Here is a 21917-nt window from a genome sequence, read left to right on the forward strand (position 1 = left end):
GTTCTGATGATCTCTAGTCTCTGTATTGCAGCTCATAGGATGTTGAGAAGCAACAAATGCATCTCCTGGGATCATAAAACCTACCCAGTAAGATCATTAATACTGTACATGGAGTTGCTTTAACAATATAAACTATTTTCTGAGTTGGACTCCACAAAGCATCTAATATAGATGCTCTGGTTGACGTGAGAAGCGTGCAAGAACAGCAGAAGAGCTAAGTATTAAACACACATAAACCTGTGTTGTAATACTGCAGTAAAATGACCAAAGGGGGCACCTTTGGGAATCCGTTCGTCGTGTTAAAGCAAATAGCAATAACATAATGCGCGGAGAAGTCAACTACTTGATCATAAACTGCTGGGAAGGTAGCCAAACATTCTGCAACTTAATCTTTTGAAAGGAAATAGTTCATTTAAATGCACTTTAAACAAGACTGAGATACCTGATGCAGGAACACATTTTTAAAGTGTGTCTCTGACCCCCATACGTTCAAATAAAATTCTATGATGATACAGTCTATGGCTTTGGACCAAGAGATGAAACCCAGATTTATGTGGCACTTATGTAAAAGTGGATGGATTGCTGCCTTAAATCTGTACAATGTTATTGAATTTATATGTTTATAGTGTGCAAGCAAGCTACGTTTAAGCAAGGGTTACTAGACGTTTTCCCTTATTCCTGAATTTATTTGTACTGTCCTGGACCGTTTGAGCTGTGGCAAGAAGGAGGCACCTCATTGGCTGCTGGCTGTTGCTATGACATCGCCATAGTATCCTTAGACGCTTCGGAGTGAAGCATTGTGGGTAACGCACATAACCGTTCATGTCGAAGATGTTCTGAGGAGAAACTCCCAAGTTTGCGTGATTAAATGAGATAAAGATGAAGGTTGGTGCCAGCGGAAGAACTGGAAAATACCGTCTTTACGTGTGCTTTTACGAATTCTGTGTTGACTTTTAACCTTAACCGCGCTTCGGTTAGCTAGCTATCTAGTGGCTAACGGTAGCGTTGCTGCTGGGGTAGCTCCTGGAAAATCAAGCTATTATGTTAGCACAAAGGTAACGTTAGTTATGCGAAAACGGCTAATGTTTTAGTCATAATGTTTCCCAAAGTCAAATGACGAAGTGCTTTTCTAGAGGTTCAAGTTTTTTTTTCAGGATGAGCACATATATGGACTAAGATTAAACATTTTATAATGTTAAAAACATGCAAAAACAATACTGTTATGCTAACTAGTTAATCGCCAGAATAACACATTAACACAGCCTGTCGACATTATTCAGGCTACTAACATAACATTATCTCTTGCAGCTTATATTTTTGCAGCTTTGGTGAAATCTTAGGCATCTTAGCTAATTTCAGCAGATACAATTAAGCCATGGGTTTAGGCCAAGTGAATGGTCATGTTGGAAATAGCATACCTTGATTCTGAACACCTGTTGCTGCTACCAATCTCTGTTTATCTAGTTTACGTGTATATGTATTTGTTTGTTATGCCTTAAAAACCCACGAAGTATAAATTTATTAATGAGTTTCCAGGTAATTTGGTTTTAAAATGTTATATATTTGCAACCCAACTTGAGTTGTGGCCACGGTGAAGCGGTCTATGTCCTCTAGACTCACAGAAGATGATAAAGTGATGTTGTATTTTTTGTGCAGTACTCTTTTGATTCCTCGAATCACACACAGAGACAAAAAAAATGTCATCTTTATGCCTTCAGAGTGTTTTCATCCTCGCTGACAAAGCCTGGGTGGGTTCTGGTCTTCTGTACAAGTGGCAGAAATCCCTTGGTAATTATATCGCTGTTGCAGGGTGAGTGACTTGTTGTGATGTAGCCCTTATACGGTTGTGTCGTTCAATATTAAAATCAGCACAGTAGCTAAAACCTTTTGTTTTTCCGACCATGTAGACAGGATAACTCGGTGAAAATATTTGATCGACATGGACACAAGTGGGCCGAACTCAGCCTCACGGGGTAAGTGTGAGAACATCAGTTGCGCTCCAGTTTTGTCTCATCAAGCAAGTTTAGGTATTTACCACTCACTGCTTAACAATATTTTACATTAAGTTCCTTTCTCCTGTTTCTTCTTTCTCCCACGCCTCACCTCAGGCGCTGTGTGGGGATGGACTGGGATAAGGATGGGGACATTCTGGCAGTGATAGCTGCAAAGTCCAGCTCCATCTACCTCTGGGATGCCAGTGGCAATAAAACATCCCAAATAGACAGCGGCATGAGGTATGACAAGCGAAATTATCAGGTCACGCTAGCTGACATCTAATTCTGATAATTTCTAAAACTCTGGATTTGTTTCTCGTGATTGGTGGTTTCAACAGAGATCAAATGTCCTTCATCTTGTGGTCAAAGACTGGCCCCTTGTTGGCAGTTGGGACGGTCAAAGGAAACCTGTTGATCTATAATCAGCAGACTTCGCGCAAGATCCCCGTGCTGGGTAATAAACACACGAAACACAACTGACTATACACTGTTTATGTTTTTTTTACTCTTTGTCTTACTCTCTCCCTCCTTCTATTTTGCTAGGTAAACACACCAAGAAGATCACCTGTGGGTGCTGGAGTAGTCAGAATCTTCTGGCTCTGGGAAGTGACGACAACACGCTAAGCATCAGCAATCATGAGGGCGACACCATCAGACAGGTACTCACACATCCGCTTTTCTTGTGTGTGTGTAAGTGCAGAGACACTCAAGTTTTTACACTGCGTTACTCACTGTAAAACCCGTGGGTGTCATATAGGTGGTGTCACTTAAATATGATTAGTCCAACAAACACATGCATATGCTTTGGTTTCTAAGTCATTCATTTTACAAGCAGCCATTACTCAGAAGACTTTATTGTCAGAGCAATATACAAATATGCAAAAACAACAACAACCAAAGGCAGTGTGAAATAATATGACTCGACTGTAGCACAGAAGAATTACTATTTGCAGTGCAAGTAAAGAAAGAGAAAATGTCCCTTTATGTTTCTTATTTGGGATTTTCTTTTAGCTGTAAAAAAACATATATGGCTACAGCGTTTAATGCGGGCGGCCACTGAGTTAAGAAAATCTGCTCTGTGATGACAGGGTGGTTAAAAGATGATTACCAGAGTGCTATCCTCCCATCTCTCCTCCTTTCTCTGAGGGTGATTAGATCTTCTGATGATCAAAACAGTCAGCTAATGACAGTCAGGCAACAACTCACTGCAACCTGGTCTTAGAGAGGGAAGAGGAAGCTGGAAACATCAAAGTAATCATGATGTGGGGATACTGTATATGATATACAAGTGCAAAAAAAAAACACACTGAGACTTTTGGGGAAAATATCAGAATGCACAGTATTGAAGAAAGAGTAAGAGAAATGAATGCAGTTAAACCTGACTGATATTTTGGCAGACAACGCTGCGAGGTGAACCTGCGGAAATTTACTTTTCTGTAATGAAGACGGATGAAAGGTCTGCACAAGGAGAGAGCACTGTAAGTTAATTCTCTGCAAGTTTCTCGAAGTATACGGCGTGTTTTTGGCTTCTGACTTTCTTTGAGGTCACCTGTTCAATCTGTACTAGAGAGCAGCTATTTATGAATATTAATTTACAAAACCTAAAATAGTGTTTAAACTTGAATAATCTTTCATGTGTAGAAAAGTCCCCAATATAGATTTCTGGTTGCGATTAAATTCTTTGTAATGCAATATAGTTTGTATAACTTTTGTCTTGGCAAACGTTCACACCATTTCATTCGCTGACCTTTCAGGTGAGTGTGTCCGTGGATAAGAGGATTCTGATGCTTTTCAACTTCAACGACCCTGAAAACCCGATCGAGCTGGCCTTTGAGCGCCGCTATGGAAACATTGTGTCCTACCGCTGGTACTGCACACGCACAAACACTCACACGCTTGCAGACACTGGTGCTGAATCGTGGCTGGTACTTGTACTAAAGTTGGTTTTTCGCTCTGTGTGTAGGTACGGCGATGGGTATATACTCATTGGATTTTCCCACGGATACTTTGTGGTGATTTCCACGCACATCAGGGAGATAGGGCATGAGCTCTATCAGGCCCACAACCATAAAGACAGTCTCAACAGTGTGGCCATCTCACAAGCACTAAACAAGGCTGCTTCGTGTGGGGACAACAGGTACACACAGGCTTCCAAAGAAACAGCACCACCATTGACATTTTTTAATTGTTTTTCAAAACTACTCCCATGTTCTTGTTGCAGTATAAAGATCCATGAGCTGTCTGATCTAAAAGATATCAGCCATATAGTTCAGCTGGACGATGAGACTAAAGGTAAGACGGTCCTCTTCGTCAGCCATTCACATCTGGACCATGTTCAATACATCACCCTCATCATCTCTGTCTCTCCGCCTGCAGGTCTGGATCAGCTGAGCTGGACAGATGACGGCCAGCTGTTGGCGGTCTCCACGCAGAAAGGGACGCTCCATGTCTTCCTGACCAAGCTGCCCATCCTGGGTGACAGCTTTGGTACACGGCTGGCCTACCTCACCTCCCTGCTGGAGGTCACTGTGTCCAACCAGGTGGAAGGGGTGAGGACACACACACTCACACAGTAATGAGAAAACTTTTAATGTTGAAGAATTTACTCTGAGACAGTTTAAATAGGAATATAAATTCTGCAAAATCTTTAAGTTCTGCATCCAAACCTTTATCTATCTATGCAGAAATGGGAAGAGCTATAAATATAGATCCATGCTGGACAAGGACTATAAAATAAATAATTATGTTGCCTCTGGGCATTACAGCCAAGACAGGATGTTAACAAACGTTTAGTGCTTTATAAATGGCCAGAAAGTTTCTGTCCAATTTGTGAGGAAGATTTTGAAATGCTTATTGACGTACATACATAGTGGAATAAATCTAGTCTTGACAATACACAGAGAGTTATTACCAAAATTACAGTATGTAAAACTGAGCCAAGAAGATACACAGGAAACTAGATTCAATATTCAGTCATTCCCTTTTACAATGTGCTTTAGGAGAGCCCCGTGGCCATAGAAGTGGAAGTGGAGCCCACATTCATTGCAGTGGGACCGTACCATGTGGCTGTGGGGATGAACAACAGAGCCTGGTTTTATGCCCTGGTGGATCAAGAACCTGGTATGCGCCTGTTTTAACCACTGAAACAATATCATGCGTCGTTTGGACGTGAATTCACTTTTCTGTGATTAAACGTTTCTGTGCAACACTCAGGTTATCACAAGCTGAAGGACATTGAATATTTGGGGACCATAGCCAGCATGTGCCTCAACTCTGACTACGCAGCGGCACTGTTTGAGGGAAAAGTGCAGCTCCACATGGTGAGTCGTCTAATATGCGTGTTTTCTTTTTCATTTTTAAAACGATAATTTAAGCAAACTCGTCCATTTGAGCATGATTAAACTGCAGGCCTGTGTGTCTGTGTTGTGTTTAAGATTGAAGGTAAAGATCAGGAGGAGAAGAAGCAGATGAAGCTTTTCCCAGACGACGACAGAAAAGGTCGGATCCTTTGTCACGCCCTCACCGCCGACTTCCTCTACTACGGCACCGATGTAAGGCTCAGCACGTCCTCATCACTCAGCCTCACTACTACGTAATGAATGGAAGTTAGACATGTTTTAATTAGAGAATCAGAATATTTCACTCTTCTATTGAACCATACTTTATTGTTTTTATCATCTTAACATCGGGAAGTAGAATTTTTTATTTAATTTAATTTTTAATATCTGTTTATTTTCCCTGTAACCTCTTTAACTTCTCCTTCCTTTTCCCAAACTCAGTCTCCACCATCTCTCCCTCATCTCATTGTTTTTTTTAAATGCGCCAGCGGTCTTGTACTTCTGCTGCTAATGGAAGCCGTGATCTAATTTTCTCAGTCAGGCAACGTGGTGTGTGTCTTGGTGGAGGACTGGGAGACGGTGAGCAGCTACAGTCACTCAGTTGGTGTGCGGAAGGTGTTCCCTGACCTAAATGGCACCCGGCTGGTGTTCATCGACGACAAGAATGGTGGCTTCCTGTACTCCCCTGCAAACGTCAGTACATGCGCAATTCACACGTCTCTACTCCGTTGACTCTGATGCAAAAAAAAGTATTTAAGTGTTCAGTGGTTGATCCAATTTGGATTTAAAGCATCTGTTTGTTTGTGTATGTCTAATCCAGGCAACAGTCTCCTGCTTTGAGCTCCCCAACTTCTCTCCCACCATCACAGGAGTGCTGTGGGACAACTGGCATGCGGATAGAGGAGTGTTTGTAGCTTATGACGAGGATAAGGTCTACACCTACGCCTTGCATAAAACTACTATATATGGTAGGGAGACGCCACACAGTCACGCACATGCTCAGTGATAAGAAGACCATGTCAGTGCCACTTTTACATACCTACATGTATTAAACCTTCCTTTCCTGTCACTCTGCTCAGGGCCCCAGGTGGTGTTGGTGGGCAGCACCGCGCTCCTGTTTTCCCAGAAGCCTTTGCTCTTGTACAACGGTGAGCTGACTTGTCAGACGGCAAGCGGTAAGACCAGCGAAGTGGCTCTGAGCACGCACTCGTTCCTCAAGCACTCAGCGGGCACGTCAACAAATTCGCCGCCAGAGCTCAGCAAGCAGCTCGCCCAGACTCTCATGCTGAAAAGGTCGGTCATGCTGCAGATCTTGTGTTATATGTTCTTCTGGTGGAAAAGGCTTCGAAGAGCCACACAGTAGCTTTGTTTTAATGTTTTACAGTTAAGATGGAGGCATCATATTTGTACTGAATTCATTTTTTTTTAACTGTACAGTTGTTTTTCTCCATTCTTCTGACATAAAAGAACATTTACATCACAGTTTTCAAGGCATCAAAGCTTTGGTGGAAGAAAGGAGAAGGACGTGGGACTGACATAAATAAATAAATATTGTAATCTTCTTGTCCAGGTTCCACGAGGCCTGGGATCTGTGCAAGTCTGGAGGCAGTGACGCCGACTGGGCAGAGTTGGGCAAAGCCTGTCTGGTCCACATGGAGGTCGAGCAGGCAATTCAGGTCTACCGCATGAGTGGCAATGTGGGAATGGTGCTGTCACTGCAGGGCATCCAGGCACGTGCACGTATATGTGTGTCACACACTCCTTATAAGAGTCAAAAACCTCCCCATTTGGACAAAGCTGACGCTCCTTCTCTTTCTGTGTCCTGCTCTGTGTCGTTTGTCTTGCTCTCCCTTTCCAGGGTATAGAGGACATGAATTTATTGGCAGGTCATTTGGCGATGTTTCTTTGTGACTACAACTTGGCACAAGACCTTTATCTTTCGTCCAACTGCCCAATGGCTGCCCTGGAGGTGTGTATAAAACCAAGGCTTGTATTTTATCCTGGTGTCTTACCATATGTGTAATATTAACCCTAATATTGCTAAGGTGGTATTATTTGTATTAGATGAGAAGAGAACTGCTGCACTGGGACAGCGCTCTTATGTTAGCCAAGAGGCTGGCAGAAGATCAGATTCCCTTCATATCCAAGGAATACGCTGTCCATCTAGAGTTTATGTGAGTGCGTTCACACACGTCACACATATATACGTGAACAATTCAACACCCTTCAGGAATCTGCCCGTCTCTAAACCTCGTTCTCTTTCTTTGTAGAGGAGATTACGTGAATGCGTTGGCACACTATGAAAAGGGAATGACGCACAATAATAAGGTGAATGAATCTGACAATGTGTTTATTATTTCCTCTGACTTCTTCAGATATTTAGTCTTTATTTTTTATTTTTATTATGCTTCTTAGCTACACAGTCCTGCCTACAGTTCGTTGTCCACTCTCTCAAGGTTAACAAAGAGCACTTAAAAAGCAGACAGCAGGATTTGGATCTCTATCAGACGTGGATAAGAAATGCACTGAAGGTTCCCGTCTGCATAGCATGTAATGAAGTGATTTTGATTCTGTCTGAGTTTCTCGTTTCTCACGTTCCCCATTCTCCGCCTCTCTCTGTGCAGTTCCAGGATCACGACGAGGCGTGCCAGGCGGGTGTAGCCAGGATGTCCATCAGGATGGGTGACATCAGGAGAGGCGCCGCTCAGGCCATTCAGCACCCGAGCAGACTCCTCAAGAAGGAATGTGGAGCCATACTGGAGAGCATGAAGGTAAATGGTGCATTTTTGTGGCGGATTACGGTTTTAGTCTCGTGTTGTGCAGCGTTGTCATATCGAAGCATCTTTTTGTTCATCTGTGGTTACGTTTTATTTATTACAGCAATACTCTGAAGCCGCTCAGCTCTATGAAAAGGGGCAGTACTATGACAAGGCTGCGTCGGTCTACATTCGCTGCAAAAACTGGTGAGGCAAATGCCAGACACACACCAACATTCAAACCTGCAAGTTTCTCTTCTCCTTTCTTTCTAACTCCTCTTTATGTTACTCTGCACTCAGGGCGAAGGTGGGAGAGTTGCTCCCAAATGTCAGCTCTCCAAAGATTCACCTGCAGTACGCAAAGGCCAAGGAGGCCGACGGCAAGTAGGTTCTCAGTTTGTGTATCCGTCTCCTCTGTGAATCGCTGAAAGGGAATCCGATATAATGTGGTCTGTGTGCGCCGCCAGGTATAAAGACGCAGCGCAGGCGTATGAGAGCGCAAAGGACTGGGACAACGTGATCCGTGTGTTGCTGGACCACCTGAACAATCCCGAGGACGCTGTTCGCATTGTGAGGGAGACTCAGAGCATCGATGGAGCAAAGATGGTTGCTAGGTGGGAAAAAAGCAGGAATTCATGAGCTTTAAATCTGAACCATAACTTTCACTTTTCTGACATTGACCTTTAACTTTTGAATTAATTAATTATTATTTATTAATACATGTCCACATTTTCTCTGATGATTTTGGAGATTTCTAACTTATTATCTGCTTTGTGCTGCTGAGTGTTCAGACTGAATTCCACGTACTGGATGCTATGAATCGCATTGAGTCTTACAAAACAAACTTTCTATGGCTGCAATTAATTAACTATCACTATTTATTATCAATTAACCATTTAAGCTATTAAATGTCATTGAATAGTGAAAAGTGTCAGGTCACAAGTTCTTAAATTACTTCTCGTCAATCTTCCTGTTAGAGAAGTTAGGAATGACAAAGGTTTGACAGTTTTCTGTAAATGTCTTAATGAGTAATCAGGTCCAGTCCCAGTTGTTTTTGATTCATTCAATAGTTTGAGCTCTGTTTGCGTGCAGATGGTATATTTTTATATTTGGTATTAAGTACCCTGAACATATTCCTGTGTGCGCTGCAGGTTCTTCCTGCGTCTAAACGACTATGGCTCAGCCATCCACTTCCTGGTTCTGTCTCAGTGCAACGATGAAGCCTTCCAGCTGGCACAGCAGCACGGACAGATGGAGGTCTACGCAGACATCATTGGTCAGTCTGTGTGTCAGAGCCTGTGGATATTTCATAACATGACACTATATTCTGAATGACTGCAAATGTATTTCCTTTTGCACTACTGATCCATTTTATTTAGATGTAATTCTGATTAAATGTAGTGTTATTTGTCGGTAATTTCATGGCATGTGGGATTGTTTGTTTTTTTTTAGGCTCAGAGGCAACGCAGGAAGACTACCAGAGCATCGCTCTCTACTTTGAGGGAGAGAAGAAACACCTGCAGGCTGGCAAGTTCTTTCAGAAGTGTGGACAGTACAGCAGAGTAAGAACCTTTAATTCATTTATTCACTCATCGTTTATTTATTTATTCACATCATTTATTACGACTTTATCATTTATATGGTTTATTTCTCAGGCCCTGAAGCACTTCCTGAAGTGTCCAAACACTGAAGACAACCTGGCAATAGAGATGGCTATTGAGACGGTGAGAGCTGTGTGTGTGTGTCAAGCTGACTGTGTGAGTGTCTACAAAACTAACTGGACCTTCATTTGAATGTGATTTGTGTGTGTTTTAGGTGGGCCAGGCCAAGGACACCTCTTTGACCAACCAGCTGATAGATTACCTGATGGGGGAAAGTGACGGTATGCCCAAGGTAATCAATACTGTTACTGATATTTGTGTATGAATCAGTGACACCTTTGACTCGTGTGTTGATGGTCAGCTGATCATTCTCCCTTCCTCTCAGGATGCAAAGTACCTGTTCCGTCTGTACATGGCGCTACAGCAGTACAGGGAGGCCGCTCGCACCGCCATCATCATCGCCAGAGAGGAGCAGTGTGCAGGTGCAAAACACAATCTAAATACCTTCGTACTGTACCAATAACAGCAACACAAAATGTTATACAGTTGTAATCATTAAATGTGTAACGTTGCTTTGTTTTTGTGTTCCTACTAAAGGGAACTACCGTAACGCTCACGATGTGCTGTTCAGCATGTACACAGAGCTGCAGGCTCAGAAGATCAAGATCCCTGCTGAGATGGCCACCAATCTGATGATCCTCCACTCCTACCTCCTGGTCAAGGTTAGTACAATTTGAAACAATCAGATTCGTGTAAATCAGAGAGAGTTTATGCCAGCTAAGAAAAATGGCAGAAAAAGATTGAAGGACTGGATATGAGGCGTGGATGCCAGGTTATTTTTGAAGGAGCATGATGGCAGCTTGACCTTTAGGGCGACCAGGACACTCATGTTATCTTTAAATAACAATGGTTGGACATTTAACCCCAGTACTCCACAAATACATATCACTCAACCACGTGTCTTTGAGAAGAATGACGTCCTACATCAGTAACAATACACCTACAAATATAGCATATATAAATAAATCAGAGATCCTGTCAACTTGTCTTTTGATGAGAACTTGTTACTGAATGGTATTAGCCTGTATTCACTATAAAAGGTGTCAGTGCTTGTAAGAGTGCCGTCAGTTGTTAGCCACTTTTCTGAAACACGTCCGTATCTTAACGTAGGTAAGTTTAGTGTTTCTGACTTTGTTAATGATGTGTTTGGTGTAGATCCATGTAAAGAGAGGGGACCACTTAAAAGGAGCACGTATGCTCATTCGTGTCAGCAACAACATAAGCAAGTTTCCTGCACGTGAGTCAACACAGAGAATTCACCAACTCTAAGTCCAATTCACATGAAAGAAACCGGATTAAAACCTAAATATCACGAAATTTAAATATAAAACTTGACCAGAATAAGTCTCGTCTGTGTTTATGTTTGTGTAGATGTTGTTCCCATTCTGACGTCAGCGGTAATCGAGTGTCACCGCGCCGGACTGAAGAACTCAGCCTTCAGCTTCGCTGCAATGTTGATGAGACCAGAGTACCGAAATGATATCGACTCAAAGTACAGGAAGAAGATTGAGGCTATGGTTCGGTGAGTGATGAGTGTCCACAATTCTCCTCATCCATCCTACACTGCCTCTGAATCTGCTACGTTCATGTCTTCGCCGCAGACGTCCAGATACGTCAGAGCTGGAGGAAGAAACTACTCCGTGTCCCTTTTGTGGCTTCCAGCTGCCGCAGAATGAGCTGCTGTGTATTTCTTGCAAGAACAACCTGCCCTACTGCATCGCCACGGTAGAAACACACGATCACTCATACACTGCATTTCTTTAGAACAAGATGGTTTCACCTGTTCCTGCACGTTCTTCACTTGAGCTTTGTACCATTTCCCTCAGGGTCGTCATATGCTGAAGGAAGACTGGTCCATCTGTCCTCATTGTGAATTTCCGGCCCTCTACTCACAGTTAATTCTGTTAGTGGCACACTCGCACGTGACATACAAAACATTCACCAGCTGTATTTTAATGTATAGTTATTCCCCAGTGGTATTTATGTTATATATTAATTGTTATGTGGCTGACAATGACATATAAATACTCCAAAATATCTCCAGATACTGTCACTGCCAGACACAGACCTGACTAACTTTTGCTTCAAGTTAATTCATCTTAATCTTGTGACACTTTTATGGTTATTTCCTTCTGTTTTCATGCATAATTATGGAGATTGTGTGTTGGGCTATGAACCTAACAACTGAAACAGCTGCTGCTCTGCTAACAGGATGTTCACACTAGATGGATACAGACCAGAGACACTCTGGTTTTCCTCTATTCTGTCTTTATGCTAGACTTCGCTAAGTCTTCTGGACATAGTGTCCTAGTCAACAAACTGATAAGAGAGTGGTTGCAATTTTCTCATCTAAAACTCACTCAGATCGCAAATAAGTGAATTATAATTAGTGGATTAGTGGTTTAGCCTCTTTAACCATCTTCCCATCTGTACCCTGAACTTTATTCCAGGTTACTAGAGACTGAGACGGTGTGTCCCATGTGCTCCGAGAGTCTGAGCGTCAAACAGGTGAAGAAGACCTCCGATTGCTCCAAATACCTGCAGACTGATGAACCAGATCAATGAGGTCAACAGTCCTTGACGAGTAAGCCCAACATCAACCAAAAGACCAAACAAAAAAGATGTATATTTTGATGAAATTGTATATCTAAGCTAAAGATCATTAGTAATCACATTTTTATATCTAATTGTATGTTTTACACAGCGCCCCCTAAAGGCCACGGTGGGTAATTACACATTTCTCTGACTGCGTTTGTGTTATCCCACTAAAAGTCCTCAGTTTTCTCTGAACCTAGTACTAGTACGTGACAGATGTGTTACCAGCACACCCTGACATTACTCAAACAGAGCTGCTTTGAGAGACGCGTCAGTTAACCGATGCACTCAGCTGCTGCATGGAGCTAGTTTTAAGGCTGTGACCACAGCTGATTCAGAGATCGTACTGTGGTCACATGCAGCTGTAGTTTGCTCTATAACAATACAGCTCAACTTTAAAAGGTAGGAAATGTAAACACTATCACAAATTTAGTCCAGTAGATCCTGTACCTCTACAATAATCTGTTTCATGTTTATAAAAAAAAATTTGGCCAGTCTTTTTTTATAGCTATGATGTGAATGTTGAATACAAAAACATTGAAGATAAAACAAAATATATTTCTGTACCAGAAAGAGTTTTGTGACTATAGGATTAACTTTCAGTAATTTATTGTCATTAACAGATTTGTAATATTTTTTTCAGTCTATAATTAAATAAAAACAAGCTGATGCATTCAAATGTTTATCAAAACCTACTTTGGAGTCTAAACATTTTGTTTTTTTGAATACTAATTAGGTTTGTTTTGAGATGTTCAGCGTTGTTCCTCAGTTACAAACCTCAAATACTCATTCAGGTTTCGATCAGGCAGCTTTATGCACATTGATTATATTTATAGCTACTGCATTTGTTTTTGTATAAGCTCACTTCCTCAGATGAAATATATTTATTTTGAGATTTAAAGAACTTCTTGATTTGGTTGACAGATCTAAAACTACTTCTACTAATCCCACATTTGTTTAGACAACTACCTTTTCCAAAGTTAAAAGGAACTTTGACTCTCAAAATCCTTATTTTAATGTTTTAAAGAGCAGCACTCAGTGACAGCAACATGAACACTTCATGGGTGGATGTAGAATAAGTGCCGAGCCTTGATACCTCAAAGCATTTGTCAGTATTGTTGCTGTAAGTAGTCTCAACATCATTGGACACCGTCAGTGATTTTGATTTCCCTGCACCAATATTCTTTTGAGCGGTTGAATATTAGTAGTAATCAGGCCGTCTGAGAACAGACCAAGTGGGATCTAAATATAACAACCTGAACCAACCATCCTTTATAAAAGTAAACTACACATAAGATCACTAACGGACACTCGTGAGCAACGTATTTCTCTTATTATACCGCATCAAAGTTTTTACAAAATTGCAATTTACAAGAAAATGATCATCAGTGCTAACCGCAGAGCTAAGGCATCGCTGTAGTAAAAAGTAACAGTCTTCTACGTCAGCGCTATTTACATCCTCAACGCGTGGACTGAGAAACGAGGACTGAAGGAACACACACAGCTACTACTCCTGACGAGACTCGATTCTGCAGACGTGTACAGACATGATGACGGACTGACAAAGCAGATAATATGCATCATTGTTCAGTATTGAGACACAGGATGTTAAACAGAAACAAGAAAGTCTTTGTGATTAGATGAAGGACAGATGAGTTTACCTGCTGACCTCTACATGCTCATTAATGGATCGATGTAAGTGCAGAGAAAGGTCTTACAGTCTTTAGGGGCAGACGAGCACAGTTTGTGTTCATTTCTTGGCCTTGCCTTTCCCCTTGCCTTTGCCTTTCCCTTTCCCAGAATCTTCCTGCTTCTGCTTAGTCGACTCCTTGGTGGCTTTGGCCTTCTTCTGCTGCGAGAGAAGTAAACAGGAAGGTGAAGTTGACAACATCTTTTTTTTTTTTAGGGGATAGGACGAACGCGTTATCAAAAGTCTGCAGGCTCTTACTTTGATCATGGCGTCGGCTTTGAGGCCGTCCCCTTCCTCCTCAGACTCCTGACCGTCTTGGCCACCGTCCTCCCCTCCCAACTCCGACTCCCCGCCGCCACCGCGACGCCCCTTCTTCACGACTTGAAGGGAGTACGGCGTCAGATGGACCTCTTTGTTGTACAAACGGGTGAAAGCTGCCTTCACCTGGAAGGAGACGGACAGCAGATCAGACAAGAAGTTCAGGTCAAGTACAGGAAAAGTGAAATGAGCAGTACAAAGAATCATCACCTGACTCAGATAATTTGGGTAACTTATAGATTATGGTTTTGCTTCTATCATCAGCAGTTTTCAATGATGAACTTCTACAGAAAAGAAAAGAAATGCTATCTGCTTAGCATCAAAAGCTAAAAGGAGAGAAAGATGCTCGACTTCAAAGATGTGTTGCAGTCCCAGCTTCCTACTGCGTTTACTGAATCTTTAAATAAGTCGGTAAACGTGCTTTGGCCAGTCACAATGACCTGAACTAAAGGCGGACGTATTCTTCAAATCTCAGTGCCACCGTGTCCAATCGAATCCACAAACCAAACTCCACGGCCTGCCTCCCGCTCACCTTGGAGTCCAGTTTGGAGTAGGGGTCGGGCTGTCCCCCCCAGACGCTGATCTCCATGATGCTGTCCACGTCCTCCTTGATGAGCTGGTAGTCGTCCAGCAGCTTCACGGCTTGACTCGCGCCCTCCGCCCCTTGCTTCTGCAGGGGACTTAGCAGCGCCTGTCGCAGGTAGTACAGGTAGTCCAGGTTCACCGCCTGTCTGCTGCTCATGGTCCTGCAGGAGGCGAGGCGGATAAAACAAAATTTGGGTTTGACAGTTTGAACTTTATATGTAGATGTAGATTTCTCTTCTTGCTGGGGAAACAGAAACTCACTTGAGACTCATGTGCGAGGCCAGCTCCTGCACGATGCGGGAGTGTTTATTGGTGGAGGAGTACTTGCCGAGCCAGCTGGGGAAGACGGGGAACTGGGACATGTAGCCTCTCATGAGCTCACCTGGGATCACACTGGCATAGATGGCCTACAAAGAAACACACTGATAAAGTTACTGCAGGAATAACACAGTCGTCTGTCTCACACACTCATGCTAAGCTAACATGTTGCTTTTATAAGAGACTGGTCTTTGGTCCTTTTCAGTAGCGAGCCTCTATCATAGCCACTTCTGAACCATCAGTGTAGTAAATAAAGCATATAGTGTCCTAGTGGAGACAATAGACCAGAGGACGGTTTATACATGACATTACCTGCGTGGGCAGAAGTGACCAGCTTTGCCCCGAGCGGATCCGTCTGTCGACCATATCGCCGTCAGAGATGGAGTCCGCCGTCTTACTCAGCAACACCAGGTGGGCCTTCATGTCCCCGCTGCGAGAGAAGACACCAAATTATTAAAAGAACTGATACCGTGGGATAAATCTAGACCCAGAGTCTGACAGCCACCACCCCCCTCTTTCCTCACCCTGCAGCAGCGGGACGAACGTGCAGGTAGTTCTCTTGGACGAACAGCGGCGCCAGCGAGTAGTCGTGGAAGAAGAGGTCGGACTTGTCGATGAGGCTCATGCGGGCCGTCTCCTCCCCCTTGGCGAACACCTTCCTGCAGACGTCGAACGGCCCCAGCTTCATGTCCTTGCGGGCGCTGGCCGCGTCGGACTTGCACTGGTCGTAAGTCATCACCTTGTCTTTGGCCGACCACATGCTCAGGTTGTGGATCACCTGGAGAGAAAGCAGGCGGCACGGTGAAGCCAAAAGAAAAAACCTTCTCATCTCAAACCTTTAGTTATATGACGATTTGACTTCTTTTACCTGTCGGACGTCCTGATTGGAGGCTAAAATGATTTCGTTCAGAGCTGGGGGCGGGATCTTGATGCCCTCTTTGAAAGCGATAGACATCATGGCTCCCTAAAAGGAACGAAAGTAAGAATCACACACTCTGCTTCATGCCGGATCTGAGAAGAACAGCTCCAGATCATTATAAATATTACTAGCCCATTATCCTTAATTTGATCAATTGATAAATTTTTTGTATTTTAAACCAAATTACTAGAGCATATTTGAGATGTACCTTGATCTGTTCCACCCGCGGCCTCTGGAAGCGCAGATCGAAGCAGTAGTTGGCCAGAGACCTGATCTTCTGGTGGTTGCGATCGTTGCACATGCAGATGATGGGGATCTTTGAGGTTTTGATGAGGGCGATCATCTCCTACGTGGAAGAAGCATTATCAGTTTAGTCACAAGGTGTCACGCTCCCTCTTGTAACGCCTCCAGAATAGAAGAATGTGTCCAGACTGGGAGAGGAATGAGTTCGATTTACTGTACCTGGATTCCTCCGCGGTCCTCGTTTCCAGCCATTCCATCGATCTCATCCATGATGAGAACGTGTTTGCTGCTCACGGTCTGAGACGTTCCTACACGAGACAGAGAGAGTGGAAGCAGAGAGTATGAGCTTTATTTGAGAGTGAACTGTATGTTAAAGAACTGAAGCTGGTGCACGTTCCTTGTACAAAGCTATACAAGAACCGACATTAGCTCAACTTCCTTTGCAACTTCCCAACAATCATCAACATCCCTCATCATTTACTCACTCTAAGTGTATCTATAAAGGCTGATGAAGACAGAAAGAGATATAAAAAGAAAAGAGCGCTCACCTTTGTAGAAGTTCTCAATGCTGGTATTGTTCAGCGACTCTGCAACGACTTCCTTCAGGCTGTTTTTGCTGCGAGTGCAGCTGGCGTTCATCTCCACGAAGCTGAAGCCCAGCTCCTACGGACCGACGCACAAACATAAAATTAAACCGAGATGAGAAAAAACTTTCTATTTTCCATCTCAGCTGGGTGTTGGAAACATGTCCGTGTGTGTTATCAGACCGACCTCGCAGACCAGGACAGCTGTGGTGGTCTTCCCCACGCCAGGAGGTCCGGAGAGCAGGGCAGCTTTGTGAGCCGATCCATCGTCTTTGCCTCCAAATTTACCAAACCTCGCCGCTGTACGGAACGCAGACACATAATACAAAGTCTTCAAGCACAGATACAAACTTAAAATGTTTTGTCGAAGCAAGTTTCTCTGCTACCTGCTGGCTTGCCGGCGCCGCCGCCGCCGTGGTTTTTGTGCCAGTTCTGCAACCATCGAATCAGCTTGTTGGCGCAGCTCTGGTCGCCCTGCTGGCCAATCACAGTCTTCAGGGAGCGCGGACGGTACTTGTCCACCCACAGCGTACTGGCGTTCTCGTCCGTCGGCGACGGAGACGATGGTGCCGGGGACGACGTCGAGGAGGAGGTGGAGGAAAGACCCAGCTCTCGCCGGGCAGTGTGACGCGCTCCTCTCCCGGACGGGGTGCTGGCTTCTGAGGACCTGGAAGCGTGGCCTTGTGCCAGGCCGGTCTTTGACGGGCTCGGGGTGTGAGGGGACCTGGAATTGCCCTTGGAGGGAGAGATCTTCTGGGACTTGGGGGTGCTCTTTGAAGTCTGGGTGGAGGGAGTCCTGGTTTTTGGGGCTTTGCTCTAATTGACGAAAGTGGAAAACGCTCATTATTAATCAGGTCAGCTTCGTCTAAAAACACAAAGGCTTCTGAACTTGTTTAAGTCACTCATCCAAGGTGCTTCTTCAGTTCTGAATGCCTGCTCATTTTAAATTTTCAACCACTAAATGAATTACTTTATAAACAGCATGATATATTATATTTCAGGAGATGTTCAAGTACCAACCTCAGCCTCTGCAGCGACCTCGTACTTTGACTTCTTTCCAGGTTTGGTTCTGATCAGCTCCAACAGACCGTCTTCATCCAGGATCTTTGTACCAAAACTCTCCGCCTGAAACAAGAGTATAAAACCGCACTATAAAAAAAAAAGATTGTCTTCTTTGCTCATCTGTAACTCACAAGCGTTTATTCTTTCCCATATAAAATGTAAAGGAAAGTTTTCTCCAAGTTTGAAAGCGTTCGTTCTTTGTCACCTTCTCGAGCTTTGACACGCCGCTGTCTCTGCCCAGCACCAGGTAGGTGGTCTTCTTGCTGACGTTCCCCGTCACCTTGCCTCCGTAGCGCTCAATGAGAGACTTGGCGTCATCTCTCTCTATCGACTCCAGGACGCCAGTCAGCACGAACGCGCAGCCCTCCAGACAGTTCTCCGCTCCCTGGGAAGCACACGAGCCACCACGGCATCCAGTGAGTAAGACGACGGCAGCAGAAATCAGTCAGACGAATCAGCTACTAAACCGTGCAGACAGCAGGTGATGGACAGTTAACGTTACCGTGGGGATTTCCTTGGAGCCCAGAGCTCGTGGTCCATCTCTGTTGAGGAAGTTCCTGTAAGCTGAAGTGTTGCCCTTCTTCTTCTCCGCGTCATCGGGACTCGTGGTAGCGCTCTGATTGACAGACAGAACTGTTCAACATGTGTTTCACTCATATTTTCTTCACGTATTTCTCTTTTATGGTGTTTTGTGGACAAATTAAGAGATTGTGCCGATTACGACATGTGCACCTCACCTCAGGTTTCTTGGGGGAAGTTTTAAGTGCGGTGGGGGTAGTTCCCGTTTTAGGCGTGAACTTCACGTCTGAGATCGCCGAATCAAGTGGCTCCTTTTTGGGGGAGATTTTATTTTTCGTGGGCGTTTTGCTCTTCGGCCCTTCGTCCTTCAACTCGTCTCTTTTCTTCATCATGGCGAGCTTGGAGCTGGCTTTGACGGGGCTGGCGTTCTTCTTGGGAGACGGGCTGATCGCGCTCTCCGACGCGCATCGGCCGGCCTTCGGGGGGCTGCTTGTGCTGCCGGCAGCGTTCGCCCTGCCCTTTTTGGGAGTTGTACTTTGGCCTGGTTTTTCATCAGAGCCTTTACGGGCCTGGATGTGAACACGTGCGAGAATATATTTAACAAGTGATCGCAAAAAAAGTGAACCTACGCTTTTGTGGCTGGTTTCGTCACCTTCTTGGCCTGTGGCTCCTCGTTCAGCATCGCCAGGGTTTTTGCAAACTCCTCATCCTCGTGGATCTGTTTTTCGAACTGCGTGAAGGCACGGGGAAAAATGCAAACACATAAGAAAAGAAGAAGCCCTTTCTATAACTCCCTTTTTTGACTGATCGAATAACGCTCCAATGCTCACACTGGGGCATTTTTGTTTGAAAACAGAACGAAAGCATAGCTCAGAAAATGGCACCGTGTCATTTCTGACCAGTGTAGATTAAAAGTAAGTCATGTTTGTGTTCAGATTAATTAATTACCTTCTACTTTAAATAATAAAATGAACAAGTAGTCACCTCCATGTCCTCTTCCATCTGCAGCTGTCTTGCAAGTTCCTCATCACTTATCAGGTCATCTATGTCTTGAGTTGGCTGAGGAGCAGATGAGTTTTTACAAAGTCAGGATTCTCATTTTAGTAGTGACAGGATGAGAACAGACTTCAGTAATAATACCCATAATGAGAGGGACGTAATAGAAGCGAGCCATCAGTACTCACAGCCTTTCGTTTGGCGCTGGCTACCAGCTTCTTGTCCGACCGCTGAACGGTCCCGCTACCGAAGTAGTCTAATACTGAGGTGGGGGTTTGTTTGGGCGGAGGCGGAGGCGGCGCTGACTTAGGGGTGGCAGGCAGAGGTGGAGACTTCAACCCAGTTTTCCCCTGAGTGGCGGAGGGCTTGGGAGGAGACTTCAGTCCTCCTTTGACTGCTGCCCGAGGACTCTCCGCGTCTGACTTTGTTGTTTTGGAGCCGCCGCTGTGGTTGGGTTTGGAGACTTTCTTCAGCGTCTGAAAGGTGTCACTGTCCGAGTCTGCGGCCAGAACAGAGAAACTCACATTAAAAAACACAGCCTCTTTCGAAAAGATACACCTTAACACGTTAGCTACTGAGGTAAATAAGCTGTCACCTGTCTCAGAGACGTACTGCACGGGATCTTTCTTCGGAGGCGGCGCTGCCTTGCTGGCCTTCGGTTTCTGTTTGGGGGATTTCTTTGACTTCGTCACCGGCACCACCTCCTCATCCTCCGAGTCTGAACGGAATGAAACAGACATAGCAGATGTTTTATTGTATTTTTAGGATCCTCTAGACTCTTTTCTTTGCACCTAATTCATTGCTTTCTTATCCAAACCATGACTGGACGTTGTAAATGATTAATCATCATGCAAGATAATCTCATCCTTCTCACCTGACTCTATGACTGCACGCTTCTTTCGCTTTTTCCCACCTTCCTTGGGTTTCTCTTCTGTTTTGGGGCTCTTGGCCTGCAGAGCATAAACCACATTACACCAAGACAACCAAGAGGAGGAGAAACATAGGAATCAATACAAGAAGAAGAAGAAGCCATGAGATATTCCTTGCCTTGGTGGTCTGTTTCTTTTTGTTTTTCACCTCCTCGTCTGAAGACAGGGGACTCTTCTTCTTCTTCTTTTCCTCGGGTTTGTGGTTTCCATTTGAGGCTGGTTTCTGCACCGCCGGTTTAGCGGATGTCGATGGAAAGAACCGCCTAATGTCCTGCATACACAGACATGTATGGTATTACAGCATTAATGAACGCAAACTTAATTATTTTGCGGTTTAAATATTTAATTTCCAGACTTTGTGCAGGAAAATAAGCAAATTTTAAACTTTAAATCATGAGACAAAAGTCGGCAGCTACACGATGACAAAGCAAGAGATGATGATGTGTTGCTGGCTCCATCTTTCCAAGATAAGATTAAACAACAGATCGTCAAGTTTATCTTCCTTAGCTGCAGCTAACAGTGCTCTGGGCGCTTTTGCGCGTCAACAAGATAACACGCTAATTTTCTCTCGACTTAACAACTTTAATTATTGAGCCGTTTGTCGTGTGCGCGAATAAGCAGCAGAAATGTGTAACGTACCATCATAAACACGTTTTCCAGGAAAATTGGGACAAGTTTGTTATTAGAAAAATAAGAAAAACCTCCTTCTGGTTGGCGCGCGCGAAGCTGAATTTTTTTTGGTCGCCCGGAGATGACGCACACACGCGGCTGGTTGCTGTGTGTGCGTCAGTGCGTCACACACGGAGAGATGTAAAATAAAAATATGTAAAAAAACATGTTTCAGGTTTAACAAAATAAAAGCATTTTTATGTTTTTCATGTTGCTGCTATTGTGTTTTCTATTGTGTCCCAAACAAAATCGCATAATGTGGATTATAAGAGCAAAGAAAAAAAAATGTTTGTTAAAGATGTACACATAAAATAATCTTATGTACAGAGAAATCTAAAAACGTATTTGTTTTCTCATATTGTTTGTATAAAATCCCGACTAAATAACTCAAATTAAGCAGATATTAATGAAAAGTATAAAAAATGTCCTTTACAGGGAGACAGAAACGCGTAGGACAGAAGTTACAGAGGTTAGAAAACATTTGACATCTGATTTAATGAATTAAAGGGATAATGTAACAGACATATAACACAAACAAGTACATCATCCATCATAACTTTTCATTATATGCTGCTATTTGGAGTGGTGCAGCAAATTACATGTATGTAAAAATTAAATGGCCAAACGTAGTACTTTTGTTAGTGCAAGTTAATAATTTTCAATAAACTTTTCTGAAGATCAAAAAATTCTGCATTTTCGTCCAAACATGAAACCTTTAAGATGGTATTTAGTGTCTCATAT

The 21917-nt window shown here is 43.7% G+C and overlaps 2 protein-coding genes across 2 annotated transcripts; one reads left to right on the top strand and one right to left on the bottom strand.

The window, feature by feature from the left end:
- The first annotated feature begins 1613 nt into the window (after positions 1-1613).
- Positions 1614-13517, top strand: wdr19 (WD repeat domain 19). The gene is made up of 35 exons (XM_084555657.1): positions 1614-1810; positions 1908-1973; positions 2109-2234; positions 2333-2448; positions 2538-2653; positions 3392-3472; positions 3749-3861; positions 3958-4131; positions 4216-4286; positions 4371-4543; positions 4994-5114; positions 5208-5314; positions 5429-5545; positions 5870-6025; positions 6153-6300; positions 6412-6625; positions 6903-7062; positions 7191-7301; positions 7397-7506; positions 7603-7660; positions 7957-8103; positions 8213-8295; positions 8389-8472; positions 8556-8702; positions 9240-9364; positions 9541-9650; positions 9744-9812; positions 9904-9981; positions 10075-10171; positions 10287-10411; positions 10905-10986; positions 11121-11271; positions 11351-11474; positions 11576-11652; positions 12200-13517. The coding sequence occupies exons 1-35, from the start codon at positions 1698-1700 to the stop codon at positions 12312-12314; spliced, it is 4065 nt and encodes a 1354-aa protein (XP_084411783.1). The 5' UTR covers positions 1614-1697; the 3' UTR covers positions 12315-13517.
- A 138-nt stretch (positions 13518-13655) lies between these two features.
- Positions 13656-21240, bottom strand: rfc1 (replication factor C (activator 1) 1). The gene is made up of 23 exons (XM_084555644.1): positions 21147-21240; positions 20626-20778; positions 20453-20528; positions 20174-20296; positions 19767-20077; positions 19567-19641; positions 19235-19312; positions 18801-19151; positions 18566-18679; positions 18269-18448; positions 18022-18126; positions 17388-17817; positions 17189-17301; positions 16966-17080; positions 16637-16725; positions 16383-16520; positions 16124-16219; positions 15780-16033; positions 15568-15685; positions 15199-15344; positions 14885-15098; positions 14293-14478; positions 13656-14196 (listed from the first exon to the last, which is right to left on the bottom strand). Exons 1-23 carry the CDS (start codon positions 21150-21152, stop codon positions 14095-14097), a joined length of 3573 nt encoding a protein of 1190 aa, XP_084411770.1. The 5' UTR covers positions 21153-21240; the 3' UTR covers positions 13656-14094.
- Between the last annotated feature and the right edge of the window lie 677 nt (positions 21241-21917).

Source organism: Chelon labrosus (genome assembly GCF_963514085.1).
Source record: "Chelon labrosus genome assembly, chromosome: 2".
Lineage (NCBI taxonomy): Eukaryota > Metazoa > Chordata > Actinopteri > Mugiliformes > Mugilidae > Chelon > Chelon labrosus.

Coding starts and splice junctions, on each gene's coding strand:
- wdr19 (XM_084555657.1), top strand. CDS start 1,698: ATGTCATCTTTATGCCTTCAGAGTGTTTTCATCCTCGCTGACAAAGCC. Junction 1,811..1,907: donor AATTATATCGCTGTTGCAGG/GTGAGTGACTTG, acceptor CCGACCATGTAG/ACAGGATAACTCGGTGAAAA. Junction 3,473..3,748: donor CTGCACAAGGAGAGAGCACT/GTAAGTTAATTC, acceptor CTGACCTTTCAG/GTGAGTGTGTCCGTGGATAA.
- rfc1 (XM_084555644.1), bottom strand. Junction 19,642..19,766: donor CCAGCGCCAAACGAAAGGCT/GTGAGTACTGAT, acceptor TCTGCTCCTCAG/CCAACTCAAGACATAGATGA. Junction 17,302..17,387: donor CGGCGCCGGCAAGCCAGCAG/GTAGCAGAGAAA, acceptor CGTTCCGTACAG/CGGCGAGGTTTGGTAAATTT.